Source organism: Pristis pectinata, chromosome 23, assembly GCF_009764475.1.
Source record: "Pristis pectinata isolate sPriPec2 chromosome 23, sPriPec2.1.pri, whole genome shotgun sequence".
NCBI lineage: Eukaryota > Metazoa > Chordata > Chondrichthyes > Rhinopristiformes > Pristidae > Pristis > Pristis pectinata.
This window is the reverse complement of record NC_067427.1, coordinates 17842132-17857250: the sequence shown is the minus strand read 5'-3', so window position 1 is coordinate 17857250 and position 15119 is coordinate 17842132. Positions and strand designations below refer to the sequence as shown.

The 15119-nt window shown below is 42.6% G+C and overlaps 1 protein-coding gene across 5 annotated transcripts in view; it reads right to left on the bottom strand.

Annotated features, from left to right (window-relative positions):
• Positions 1–1582: 1582 nt before the first annotated feature.
• gfi1b (growth factor independent 1B transcription repressor) overlaps positions 1583–15119 on the bottom strand; it is a 45055-nt gene continuing 31518 nt past the window's right edge. For all 5 annotated transcript variants that reach the window (XM_052036986.1, XM_052036985.1, XM_052036984.1 and 2 more), the window contains 5 exons: positions 13930–14091; positions 10145–10410; positions 8994–9131; positions 7715–7880; positions 1583–4446 (listed from right to left, as the gene is read on the bottom strand). In XM_052036986.1, coding sequence (XP_051892946.1) covers positions 4265–4446; positions 7715–7880; positions 8994–9131; positions 10145–10410; positions 13930–14091 — 914 coding nt within the window. In that variant the 3' untranslated portion in view covers positions 1583–4264. The remainder of the gene's footprint in view (positions 4447–7714; positions 7881–8993; positions 9132–10144; positions 10411–13929; positions 14092–15119) is intronic.

The window sequence follows — 15119 nt, the reverse complement described above, 5'->3', positions numbered from 1 at the left end:
ACCTCCTTTTCTCACACAGTCCTTGGGATTGAGGATGGCTTACTTCTTATAATGCCTGTCAGCATCATCCCAAAGCATCTTACAGCCTATAAAATATTTTTGAAATGCAATCACTGGTAATAACAGAAGAAATGTAGCAAACAATTTACTCCAAGCAAGGTTTCACTCCCACAAACTGAAACCTGATAAGGCCCTGATCATGTAGTTGTATAAATGATATTGGTTGCAGGATTATATCCTAGCACAAGACTTCAGGCAAAACATCTTCTGCCTACCTGGGAGGGAAGATCTTAAAGATGCATTACTAAGAGTGCAGAGTTTATGTTTGTACTCATGTCTCTGGTGGGATACTGAACCCACAACTTCTAACTTAGAGGCAAAATGCTACTCCTTCAGCCATAGACAACACCAATCCCTACTTATCTGGAAAAAGTACAGTGCGTACCCAACCCACCAAGGGGATTGTACCGTTGTCAAAGGAATGGTGACAGTAGGTCTCAGTGTCTGGTCAAAGCTTCTCAGAAACTACCAGTTCACAATTGGCGATTGCTGCCTTCATACAATGGTGCAAGTCATGCAGCTGTTTGCATACTTAGCATAAGAACTCTCAGAACCTGTTCAACCTTCCATCAGCTGCTCCAAAACTGATTTAGGTCTTTATTAAACTACCTGATTTGACTTGGGTTGAAACTCGATGCTTGTTCTGTACTGAAATCTTGAGTCATTCACAACAATCAACACCCTCACCACAAGAGTAAATTTGCTTGTCAAATAGGACCCAGTTCAGTGTTCTCTGATACTCCACTCTCCGTCACCCTCCCCACAGCTCCAAAACCAGCTGCAGAGGTGGGAGATGAGAGTGGGGAGGTGCTCTCTGTGTGCGCATTTCAGCAGTTTAAAGGTCGCAGGCAAATGTACCTATAGCTGCAGGCAATGTCTCATCACATGACCATCTCTAGATGGATGAGAGACAAGGCGGCAAAACATTTAACTCCTTCAGTACCACCTTTGTTATTTTGAGCTGAGTCTGTCTGTGGGGAGCACACTTCTACCACTGCCAATTTGTACCAGCCCACATTTAATGAAATAGACATGTGTCAGCACATTCTTTACGTGTCCTACTGTACACATCTGTATCCATAGATACCTGTACCTGCAGACAGTTCCTGTGGCCCCATAGTGGTGCACCACACATTCTTGCACAATGGTACCCTTACGAGACAGCACGGGTCTACCACAGTCCTGTACTAATATGCACTTCCACTCAGATCAGGAGTAGGAGTATTGTTTATTTTTCCTCTCTCCAGCACCAGGCAATGAGCTCAATCACAGCAACCCAATCACATGATCTCCTCAGTCGCAGCTGAGACCCTGTTAGCCTTTCCACCCCCTGCCCGGTTGTGAATAGACTGAAAATGGCCACAGGACCTGGTCTCTTGTGGCAATGGGTAGTAAACTGATTCAGCCTCCTGCAAGAGAGATGCAACCCGTATCATAGGTCAGGGGTTACAGTTTAGCATCACCAGGGATGGCTCAGAAAATTAACATTAAAAAAGATGAAGGGGAAAAAAATCAACCAACTCAAAACTGGCAAATTTGCATGGATTTTATTCTGAATAAACACAACTGGTATCAATAAGAGAAAAAAAAAACAAGTGATAAAAATCGTTCTTCGCACATGCTGGTGTCAACAACTTGGTGGAACATATTGCTGGACCTTCAGTTGTCCCTGCCCCACACCTACCACCGGCTTCCCATAAGAATGTGATCAATATTTAGAGTCTTTAAAAAGACTCATATTATACACTTATATGCATATGTCATTAATGTACTTAATGCAAACCCACCACTCCCTCCCTACCTATAAATGGTATGCCCACATCTACTTTCACAATAAATTGGAAGGGAAATCAAGTTTTTATTATTCTGTTGGATGATTTTTATTCTTTAATCAAAAGGAATTATAACAAAATTATAATGCCATCCATTATTTATCTTCCAGGAGTTCCCTCAGCAGGGTCCTGGAGATACAGTTTATTTCCTGGATACTCTTGGGCAAACCTGTATCATTGGTGATGCCTGCACCACACAGGCTTGTGGGATGGAAGCAGCTTCCTTGCAGGATGATGAATCCATTGATTTCAATGGAAACAAATTCCAGAAACAGAGCACAATGCGCAGCTGCAACAATATTGCATGCTTTGCACGTGCAAGTGAGCATGAACAGTTACCCCCACTTCTCAGGAAGAACAAAAGTAGGAGCAATGAAAATAAGAGAGCCACTAATAAATCCAGGAGATGCTTTTTTACCCAGGAGGTTTTAAGAATATGGAACTTGCAATGATATGAATATTTGAAATAGATAAAACATAGATGCAATCAAGAGGAAATTAGATCTGCAAATAAGGAAGGTAAAGAGATGTTGACAAGATGAGATGATGAGTTTGGACGGAACGTAAGTACCAACAAGGACTTGTTAAGTCAATGACTTTTTCTTTGTAGCACCTGCTGTACAATTCCAGATCTGTGATAAACTGATGATCATAACTAAAGAAGAATTTCAAATCACAACATTTTCTGAGCCATTTATTTCCTCTACAGCCACTCTCCCTACCCCCTATCCCTTCTCACCTCCTCTGCCCCAGCCCTGAATGATGTCCAGGCTATATTTGATATAGAGGGAGGAAATCCTGTCAAATTCTCACCCACCCCTCCCCAACAAAACCCAATGGCACAAGGTCAATTATAGATTTTGCTCTTTAGCTGAGATCAACCAGTTGAGCACAAATTGGGAAGTAAACTAGGAAATCAATTTGTTTGGTTTGGTCCATGCTAATCAACAACAGCAGTAACAGCTTTGCAAAACCTCTCTGTTGTGTCTGCAAGGGTGACCCTGAGCTTCCAGTTGCCTGTCACTTTAATTATCTATCCCACTCCCACTGTGATCTCTGTCTTTGACTTTCTACCTTGTTCCAGCAAAGCCCAACATAAGCATCTTCTGTTTAGCCCTATAACAGCCCTTGGGACATGATATGGAATTCAACAACTTCAGATAACCAGCCTTTCCTGTTCGTGACCACTTCTGATGTGAGATTGTCCATCTGTAATATTGTCAGTTTTTATCTCTCCACAGATGCTACTTCATCTGTTGAGTATTTCCAACATTCTCTTTTATTTCCGATTTCCAGTAACTGCCGTGTTCTGCACCTCACAGTTTCAGTACTCCACTGCCTTTACCTGCTTTTTCTATATTCACACTCTTCCAGACAAATCAGCAATGATGAAGAAGCATTCATTTCCTTCCTTATATAGCACTGCAAACAACTGTGCCACTGGACGCAATTGGTCTCTACTCTCTCATAGACATTGTCTTTGTTCTCTCCCACCCCTCCCCCTTTCTGCAACATAAAATATGCTTGTATTCTTCATTTCTGAGCTCTGATGAGGGGTCAACTCTTGCTTTCTTCACAGATACCGCCTGACCAACTGAGTATACGCAGCATTTTCTGTTTTTAATACGACAGCAACAAAATGCATTTAAACTGTGCCTTTCTCATAGTAAAACATCCCCAGAAACTCCACAGGGATATTATCAGATAGAAATTGGCATTCAGCCACTCAACATCAATCAATAGGACTGTTTATCAAAAGCTTTGTCAGAGAGCCGGGCTATGAAAAGTGTTTAAAAGGAGGAAGAGTTAGAGGAGTGGAGGTGAGATAGGGAATTCCAGGGCTTGGAGCCTGGGCAGCTGAAACCAATGACAGACCAAGGGCAAGTGGCTTGAATTGGAAATGGGTAAAGATTTCAGTTATTTGTAGGGCTGAAGGAAGTTACAGGTTGGTGGGAATGGAATGACAGTTGGAGAGGTTTGAAGCTAATTGACAATCTGCGTGGGTCACCAGAGGAATAGGATAGAAGACATTACAGCAAAATTATTTCAGAATACTTTGAAAACAACTGACAGGAAAATTGAGGAAAAAACAGCGCCAACAGGGATTGAACGTTCCTTCCTGCTTTGATAGTCCACAGTTGCTTGTTTTATTGACCACAGGGCCCAGTTGAATCGCCTTGCCTACCAGCAATTTTTTTCTGTAAAGCAGAGTAAGTGAATAGTTGGGATGGTCGTGGGGGGTGGGGGGGGGCGAGGGGGCAGGGGGGTTAGGGTTGAGGAAGGGACTGCATTCATTCTGGCTGTTGATTGTCATTTGTTGCCCGATTCCCTCACAAACTCCCACCCCACACCCCGCACTTCAAGTGTAGCTTCTAACACTTCAAGCCATGCTGAGTCTCACAGTGACGGCGGAGATCCACCTTGCGTTGGAAGCCTTTGGCACACAGCTCACAGCCAAAGGGTTTGAAGCCACTGTGCTTGCGGCTGTGAGTGATGAGGTTGGAGCTCTGACTGAAGGATTTCCCACACACCTGACACTTGTGGGGCTTCTCACCTGAGAAACAAAATGAAGCAGATGGTAAAGTTAACAGGGAGTAGAAACTTGCATTTCAAAAGCTCTGCTCACACCTCAGGATATTACAGCCAATTAAACTGCTTTGTTTCTGACGTTATTATCGAAAATGTGGGAAGCATTTTGCTCATGGCAAACTCCCACAAAAAACAATATGATTAAAAAAAGAATGCTGAAAACACTCAGTAGGTCGGACAGCATCAATGGGGAGAGAAACCATGTTACTATTTAGGGAATGGCCTTTACAGTGTGATAATGACCAGATCAATCATTTTATTATATTGGTTTAGGAATAAAATGTTGGCTGGTGCTAAAAGAGAGAACACTCCTATTTTTCATTGAAATAACATCACAGAATCTTTTAAAATCTAGCCAAGAGGGCCAACAGGGAATACTTTTAATGCCTTCCAAAAAGGTAGCAAGGAAAACAAGACTTGTATTTATATAGCAATTTCCAATGACATCCCAAAGTACTTTGCATTCAATGAAGTACTTTTGAAGCCAGTCAGTCAACAATCCCTCAGTACTACACTGAAATATCAACTTTGATTAATTTTAAGTTTAAATCTCTGGTGGGGGAATTGAACCTACAGTTTCTAACTCGGAGTTATGAGTGCCATCATGGGCAGTAGCATCAGGGTGGGGGGCAAGTTATTGAGCATTAGTAGTGTTACAGCCACAGGAGGGAAGCAGTTTTTCAAAGGACTTCTGAGTATTGTGTGTTATTATGATTAAGTAATAGTGTCCCCAGATTTCTTAATACCACATTTGCTCTCAGCTGCGGCTCAGTGATAGCATCTTCTCACACTCTGAATCAGAAAGTTGTGGTTTCAAATTATTTTTTCTCTCTCAGAGGGTCATGAGTCTTTAGAACTTTCTTCCTCAATGGGTGATGGAAGCAGAGTCTTTGAATGTTTTTAAGGCAGAGGTAGATAGCTATTTAATATGTAAGGGGTGAAAGGTTACCACAGATAGATAGGAATGAAGAGTTGAGATTACAGTCAGATCAACCATAATCTTTTAAATAGTGGAGCAGACTTGGGGGGCTGCAGCTAGTTCATATACAAGTCCAGTAGAGTCAAGGTGATGCCTTAGGGTAGCACTATAACAGTGCCAACGTTAAGATGAGACTTCAAACAAAGGCTCTATCGGAACTCTCAGGCGGATGTAAAAGGAGGCTGGATATGGTGTCTGCTTTTCTGACTTGCAGAAATTCATCCCCAGTCCTTTGTGCTGAACTTACAATACAGCAGCAGTTCCACATTGTATCCTGCTTCCAAAATTTGGTTCTAATGCCTTTGCTTTCTGCCCTTGTTATTACTCTTTGGGGTATCTGTGTCTCTCCCTCTCTCGTTGCCTAAATCCCACATCCTGCAAGCCAATGTCCATTGTATATTTTGTTATATCCTTGAGAAGTTACGTGTGTCCCATTATAATCATGTGAATATCGGTCTGTTACGGGGTGGATACATGAGTGCTCCTGTGTTCAACTGCATCTCACTGTAATGTCAGTGTTCCACCGTGCTTATATGAACAAAGATTTCCTTCTGCCCACCTGTTTGGATATAATGTGTTCCTGTGTGAAAATCAACGTGTTCCACTTCACCTACATGAAAGATTGCATTCTTTTTCGTAGCTTTGTGAATGTAGTGTGTTTCTGTCTGAATATAATGTACTCCACTTTCCTTGTGTGAATATTGGTGTGCTCATGCTTACCTGTGTGATTGTAACCATGTGTGAACAAAGGCATGTTCCACTCTGCCTGCTTGAATGTGATTTGTTTGTGGGTGAACTTAGACATGTACCTGTCTACCTGCATGAATATGAGTGTGATCTTTTGTGGAGACGGTGTTGGTGGTTTCTTAACAAGTGCCTTGAGGTCCCTGCTGTAGGCAATCCAGGTCTCAGAAGTGTACAGACCATGAGTTTTGTGCCAGGTCCAAGATCTGTGGAAGAGTCTATGGTTTCCATGTTGGCCTCATCAACCAACTTAGATCCCACAAAATTAGAATCCTTCACCCTCAGGGGTAAGAGAAGGGAGAGAAGAAGAAAGAAGAAATAATAAGAAAAGGGCACATCCTGGACAGTGATTGCCATGGAGTTGCAGGATTTTGACTGAATCAATGAAGGAACAGTGACACACAAAGCACTGGAGGAACTCAACGGGTCAGGCAGCATCTATGGAGGGAAATGGACAGTCAAAGTCTTGGGATGAGACCTTTCACCTGGACTGGAAAGATGTCAGAGACCCACTCTCCCCTCTCCCTCATCTGCCTATCACCCCTTCACCTGGATCCACCTATCACTTGGCAGCTCTTGCTCCACCCCTTCCATCCATTTTTTTTATTGGCTATTTCCCCTCTTTCTTACCAGTCCTGGTGAAGGGTCTCAACCCAAAACATTGGCTGTCCATTTCCCTCCATAGATGCTGCCTGACCCGCTGAGTTCCTCCAGTGCTTTGTGTGTTGCTCCAGATTCCAGCATCTGCAGTCCTTTGTGTCTCCAAGGAACAGCAATATATTTCCAAGTCAAGCTGGTGTGTGACTTGAATGGGTTACTGAGAGAGAGTTGGTGGTGCTCCCATATAACTGTGCCCTTTTCCTGTTAAGCATTTTAGATCACAGGTTTGGAAATTCCTGTCAAAGAAGCTTTAATGAATTACCATGCTGAACCTTGTAGGTGCTACAGGTTGTAGCCAAATGCAACAGGAGTGGGTATTGTCTGGTTTGGTGTTGTTGAGCTGGAGCTGCACTCACGTAGGTGAGAGTATTCCTTCACATTCTGACATTCCTGGCAGCTAGCAGAAAGGTTCTGGGGAGTCAGGAGGATTCCCAGCCTTTGACCTGCTCTTCTAACCACAGTGTTCATGTGGCTGGTCCAGAAGTTTCTGGCAAATGGTAACATCCAGACTGTTGATACTGGGGACTTAGTGATGGTAATATCATTGAATTTCAATGGGAAATGGTATACGTTCTCTTGTCAGGGATGGAAAATTACTGGGAGTTGAGTGATGCAAACATTACTTGAGACTTATCAACTCAAGCCTGAATGTTGTCCAGGTTTCACATGCAGGTGTGGACTACTTGATAATAAACTTGTTGACTCCCTGTGAATAAAGGCATGTTCCACATACCTGTGTGACTGTATGAATGTTCCACTATACATATATGCATATAGATGAGTTCCACTGTACCTGTGTAAGTATAGGTGTGTTCTACCTGAGTGAGTAAATACACACATTTTACTCTACCTGTGTGAATATAAGTGTGCTTCTTCATGTCTGACTTCTGGTGGAATCGCTTTCCACAATACTGACAGGGATATGGCCGGGTGTCAGAGTGAATCAGCAGATGGGTGGACAGTGTGGACGATCTCTTGAAGGTTTTCCCACACATTTTGCATTCAAAGATTCTTTCCTATAAAGGAGAGAAAGCATGAAACTGAAACTTAAAATTACACACCAGGACAACATGTAAAAGTAAATATCAGTATAACTCATCAGGCAGCTTCGAGAGGGAAGATCACATTTTGGCCCAGAAATTCATTCTCACTGAAGTGGTGAGTTAAACCAAAACCCACACCTATAAATACTGGTGGATCTGCTCTCCCCTCCTCCCCTGTATCTGCCTATCACTATCTCTTACCTGTATCTACCTATCGCCACCTTGTGCCCACACCACCTCCCCTCTTTTGTCCACCTATCACTGTTCTGTTTCTCCCCCCTATATATTGGGCTTCCCCTTTTCCCATCTTCAGTCCTGAAGAAGGGTCCTGACTGGAAACGTTGACTGCCTGCTTTTCTCCACGGGTGCTGCCTGACCTGCTGAGTTCCTCCAGCATCTTGTTGTTTTTTCTCCTATAAATACCAGTGCAGAATAAACACCGTAGTACAAAGTGATCCTCGTGGAAATGTTTATCTGTTTTCATTTCCCTTGTTGGGGCACAGTTAGTAATGGAGCTGTATAGGATATAGAGCATCCAGAAATGCCAAGATGAATTCACGGACGCTGATCACATTTCTGCAACTTCAGTTGAACTGCACGTTACACAAAACAAAATTATACTGTTTGATGGAATTTCTAAGCCTACGGTTTTCCTAATTTTTGACTCCTCTCCCAAATACTCCTCCCACTGGGATATAGGTCACCACCTATCATGAACTTCCCGATTCCCTCTAGAGTACAGGCTCCCCCTTGGAGGTAATGATTCTCTCTGGGTTCTGTCCTCCCCTGAAGGCACTGCTCCCCTCTTCTCGTTTGATGTGGACTCTCCCTTTAGGGATAGGTCCCCTCCTCTCCTTAAGGTGCCGCTGAATCTCAGTGTTTCTTTCCTCAGTTTGCAGATGTAATTGAGATACAACTTGCTTCCTCTTGTGAAAGCTCTCTCATAAAGGTATGGGGACTCCTCCTCTCCCAAAGATGCTGATTCTCACATGAACGTGGAATTTCCTCCTCTCTCCGCTCCATGGGCTCTTGACATTCAAAAAGTCAAATTTCTGACAACAGGAGGAATGGTATGGATTGGAATACCTGTGAGTGGATGTTCAGGTGCTGTTCCAGGCTGACAGCATGACCGAATGTTTTCCCACACAGATCACAGGCAAAGGGCCGCATTCCACTATGAGACCTCCTGACATGGACCTCCAGGCCATGAGGGGTGGAGAAGACCTGCTGGCAGAAGATGATTATCAATGCAAGGATCATGTGAGGGCTTTCCATTTGAAATAAGGACCTCTCTGATTGTCTCTCACATTCTACATCACACATTGCACAGTTCTCCCTGTTCTTATTCCCACTGCCTTTTTCATTTTCATTCTAATTCACATCCTGTCCTTATCCCAAATCCCATCCTCTTCCTCATTCCAATTTAGATTCTTATTAACACCTCAAATGCCAATCAAATTTCCTTTCACAGTGAGATTGTTCAGAGGACCCAATTCCCAATGAAATGGGCCCCACTGGTCTCCAGAATTCCCCACATGGATTCTACAGTGGATGGTTCCCAAGTCAAGCATTCACCTGGATTCCCACACACGAAACAATTGTGGATGTGTTCGAAATAGAATCTTTCACCACCTCAAGAGATCACAAGTGATTTATAATAATGTACTTACTTATTAATTAATTAAGTACATTACTTATTAATGTACTTAATTATTTACAATAATGTACTTTCCTAGAATGCATTCACTGTTGTCATAAAAGAAATACGAAAGCCAATTCACACAGAGCAAGATCCCACAAACAGCGATATGATTGTGACTAAGAGGGTGGACTGATATCTCAGGGAGAGATTGTAAAGTCATATATGCTCTGGAATGAGTCTTGGGAAGCTTTACTTCTAGGTCAAGGTCAAAAAACAATCGTTACTAGTAATCTGTGTTTAGTTGTTGATGGAGGGATAGACATTGGTTTCCTCCTCTTCAAAATGGTCCCATACGATCTTCTACATTCACTTTAAAGGGTAGACAAAGTTTTGACAACAAAATGGCACTTCTCTGTTGACACTACACTGCAACATCTACATAGTTTTCATGCTTAAGTGTCTGGTGTGAGACTTGAACCCACAACCTTCTGAAAGGACAACAAGAATGCTACAATTTGATTGAAGGCCATCAACTATCTCTGAAGCCCCATCCCTGTGTAAAAACCCAATTTTACTGAGCGCCAGTAGCAATTACCTTATTACACTTCACACAGTGGTAAGACTTTGATTCTGAGGAGTAATGTGTGCTGTAATCAATAGGCTGGTCAATCTCTAGTGGACTTGCAACAGAGGACCTGTACAAACCACCTGCATCCACTAAGAGGGTGGACTGGAAGCTGGGGGAGAGATGGCAGAAGTCATATACGTTCTGGAACGAGCCCCAGGGGAAGCTTGGCTTGTAGGTGGAAGTCAACAAACAATCTTTATTGCCAGAGGACCTTGAGAGAAGGGAACCTGATCCTGCAACAGAAAGGAACACAACTGAATGTTAAATGCAAACTTTTTTAGGATGTGCTGGAACTTTTGAAAAAAAGTTAGGATGGATAAGTCCCTGGGACCGGACGGGATATATCCCAGGAAATTGTGGGAAGCGAGGGAAGAGATTTCTGAGACCTTGGCAATGATCTTTGTGTCCTCACTGGCCACAGGAGTAGTACCAGATGATTGGAGGGTGGCAGATGTTTTTCCTTTGTTCAAGAAAAGGAGTAAGGATAATCCTGGGAATTATAGACCCGTGAGTCTTACTTCAGTGGTGAGCAAATTATTGGAAAAGATTCTTAGGGACAGAATTTATGAGCATTTGGAGAAGCATAGGCTGATTAGGGATAGTCAGCATGGCTTTGTGAGGGGCAGGCCATGCCTCAGGAGCCTGATTGAATTCTTTGAGGATGTGAAAAAACACATTGATTAGGGTAGAGCAGTGGATGTGGTGTATATGGACTTTAATAAGGCGTTTGATAAAGTTCCCCATGACAGGCTCATTCAGAAGGTTGGGAGGCATGGGATCCAGGGAAACTTGGCTGTGTGGATTCGGAATTGGCTTGCCCATTAGAAGACAGAGGGTGGTTGTAGATGGAGTGTATTCTGCCTGGAGATCGGTGACCAGTGGTGTTCCACAGGGATCTGTTCTGGGACCCCTGCTCTTTGTGATTTTTATAAATGATTTGGATGAGGAAGTGGAAGGGTGGGTTACTAAGTCTGCAGATGACATGAAGGTTGTGGATAGAGTAGAAGGTTGTCGAGGGTTATAACAGGACATTGATAGGATGCAAAGTTGGGCTGAGAAGTGGCAGATGAAGTTCAACTCGGAAAAGTGTGAAGTGATTCACTTTGGACGTTTGAATTTGAAGGCAGAATACAGGGTTAATGGCAGGATTCTTAGCAGTGTGGAGGAACAGAGGGATCCTGAGGTCCAAGTCCCTAGATCCCTCAAAGTTGCGCCGCGTTGATAGGGTTGTTAAGAAGGCGTGTGGCGTGTTGGCCTTCACTAGTTGGGGGATTGAGTTCAAGATCCGCGAGGTAATGTTGCAGCTCTATAAAACCCTGGTTAGACCACACTTAGAATATTGTGTTCAGTTCTGGTTGCCTCACTATAGGAAGGATGTGGAAACTTTAGGAAGGATGCAGAGGAGATTTAGCAGGATGCTACCTGGATTGGAGAGCATGTCTTATGAGGACAGGTTGAGCGAGCTCGGGCTTTTCTCTTTGAAGTGAAGGAGGATGAGAGGTGACCTGATAGAGGTGTACAAGATGATAAGGGGCATGGATCGAGTGGACAGCCAGAGACTTTTCCCCGGGGCAGAAATGGCTAATACGAGGGGGCATAATTTTAAGGTGATTGGAGGAAAGTCCAGGGGGGATATCAGAGGTAAGTTTTTTTAACACAGAGAATGGTGGGTGCGTGGAACGCGCTGCCAGGGGTGCTGGTAGAGGCAGATATATTAGGGACATTTAAGAGACTCTTGATAGGCACATGGATGATAGAAAAGTGGAGGGGTATGTGGGAGGGAATGGTTAGATTGATCTTAGAGTAGGTTAAAAGTTGGCACAACACCATGGGTCGAAGGACCTGTACTGTGCTGTAATGTTCTATGTTCTAAGGTCAATCCCAACTCCCTACTACTGCACCTATAACTCTGCTCCTCACCTTGTCCCGGGGGAACAGATACAATGAAATCTCCATAAGTGCATCCAGTCAAAGAGCGTTGCACGTCAAGATCCACTGAACAGAGATAATCCATTTCAGAAATGATAAATGTACGTCAATGCATTCAATCGCTTTTATTTCTACCACCACAAATACCGCACTCAGACCAGGAATCTCAGGTGTTGTTTTTTAGCAATAACTTACTGCATTTATTCCAGTGCGACACTGGCTAGTCTCACCCCTTCCACGTTCCTTACACTCAAACTAAAACTCTGCTGGTTTTACCCTAATTTACTCCAAGTCTGACATGCCCATCACCCTTGTGGTTGCTGTCCCAAATGAGCTCCAAAAGATTAGGATTACCTCTTGCACATGCTTGATTTTAATCACTGTACTATTGCCAGCTGTATTTTCAGCTGCTAAACCACCTAGGTCTAAATTTCATTTCACCCCTACCAAACTCTCTCTCTTTACCTCTCTTCCCTCCTTTAAGATGTTCCCTAAAATATACTCTCTAACTATCCTTAATGTAATATGTCCTTGTGTGCCTTGTTGTTCAACTTTGCTTGATAAAGATCCAGGGAGACATTCATAGTGTTAACATCGCCGTACAAATTCACACTTGTAAATCATATTCTCTTTATCTGTATGTCATACAAGCATGTATGTCATACATTATAATGGCTGGTCAATAAAAAATGATCAATTCAGAATATATAAATTCAGAATACAGCAAAACTCCAGTGATCTGACATCCTCAGCTCTTTGGTGGTGCTGGGCTGGCAGGTTTTCTAAAATAGTGGATGTTATTCCCATTAATAGCCAACACACTTTTCATTCACATTGTTTTAGATATTACACAGTAGTATAATAAATCTTCCAATGAACCAGGAGAGTTTAAAAGCAGCAATGTGAACCAGAACCCCCAGAGAGTTTGAAGGGAGCAACAGAACCAGGGCCCCAGTGTGGTTAAAGGGAGTGCAGTATATGGAACCCTGGTGAGTTTAAAGAAAGTTCAGGAAATAGCACCCAGTAAGTGGAAAAGCAAATTATTGGAGTTTTACTATATTTGTGCATTTGAAAAGAATGTTGGTAGTTCAAGAACCCTGTCTGAACATGCCATAAATGTACAATTTAAAGGAAGACAGCCATTTCATTCTGTTCATGACTTTAGGGCCCCCGGGCACAAATTTGCAACGTGTTCCTATTATCTCTATTTACTTCAACTCTTGAAAATACCAGTTACCGGGTACAAAAATATACAACTGCAGGAGGACCCAATCCTGTGCTCACTGATTGTTATGACCACAGTCAATGGCAGTCATGTTATCTATCAAATCTTCAGGAATACCTCTAACTACAGTTGACAAAGCTCTACTGGGGGATGTGCCCCAAAGCTGGAGATGCTTTCTTTCAGGTTAGGCTTAAACTGAGGTGGCATCTGCCCAATCAGGTGGACATTAAAGATCCCATGACACTATTTTGAAACAAAATGGTAAGTCCTCTCCAGTGTCTTGGCCACCAAAATAATAGTAGTGTGATCTGGTCAAATATCACTGTCCATGGGATCTTGCTGTGAACAAGTTGGCTGATATGTTTTCTACAATGACTGCTCTTTTAAAATACTTGATTTTTAAAATTGCCTTGGACATTCTTAGGTTATGAAAGATACTATAACATGCAAGGTTTCCTTGCTGTACACTCATAAGATTTGTTTGTTTATGGGTATCATGAAAATCAGGTTTGCACAGGAACATTTCTTTATCCTACTAAGATGTTTTAAATGGGGTGAGCTGAAGTGCCTGTTGTGAGAGTGCATAGCATCTCAGTACCTGGAGTGAAGTCATATGTAGCGGCTTTAGTCAAGCTCAAGGACGTCTTCTCATAGTCTCTGCCATTCTCCCAGGCAACCTCCTCTTGCTCATGTTCACTGTCATGAACCTTTGCCCCAGCGGAGGGGCTGGTGTGCTCTACTGGAGACCATATGGGCAAATCTACAGAAAAACAATGAAAGTTAATCAGATTTCTGAAGTCTTACAAAGAAGAATAATATATTCACATTGATATTAACTCCAACAGGTTTTATTACTCCTCGTCTCCATTTCTTATCTCAGCTCTCTTTAGAAAGAAACTGGTGCAATTTGTGTGAAGCCCTCCCTTGTTCTTGAACTCACTGCAACAACATAAGTGGTGCAAGAATTACCTGTTACTCTCTGCCTGCCATTCAAAGTGAATAGATTGAATTTGAATAAAACTGATTTGAATCCAGTGCCTTGGTTTAACTTCTCAATACTGTGTTAGAAAATACACTAGGTTTTAATCTTTGTGCCAAGAAAAGTCAAAATCTCTTGTTGTAGAGTTATATGTTGGGCAAGGAGGAAAAAGTGGCTTATATGGAGTCAGGATGTCCTAAAACACATCATAACTTAAGAACTACCTTTAAAGTGATGTAGGAAACAGAATTATTGCACCTAATTTGCAGATGACACAAAACTTGCCAATGTAGCGATAGACTGCAACACAATATAAGCAGGCTGGTGGAATGTGCAGATGTCTGGCTGATGAAGCATAATGTAGAGAAATATGAGGTGGTGGATTTTGGTGGTAAGAATGGGAACAGGCAATATAGAATAAACATACTGTTCTAAAAGGGGTGCAGGATCAAAGGGAACTGGGGACATAGGTGCATAAATCATTGAAAATAGATGGATAGATGGGGAAAATGGTTAATAAAGCATACACAATTCTAGGCTTTATCAATAGAAGACATGGAGTACAAAAGCAGGGATATTACACTGAACCTTTATAAACATTGGCTTGGTCTCAGTTGTGAATGGCACTAAAGGAGCTCAGTGCAAAGTTTTAAACCTTTGCATTTTTGATTCCAAGAGAGTGATGCCTGAAAATTATCTTTACGATTCCAAAAGGTTCCCTCCTATCCTTACCCTCCTGCTTCTCTCTGATGCTGTTGGTTCTGAAATTGCTTTAGATGCTTCAATTGCTGAGCACCCACAATATCCCC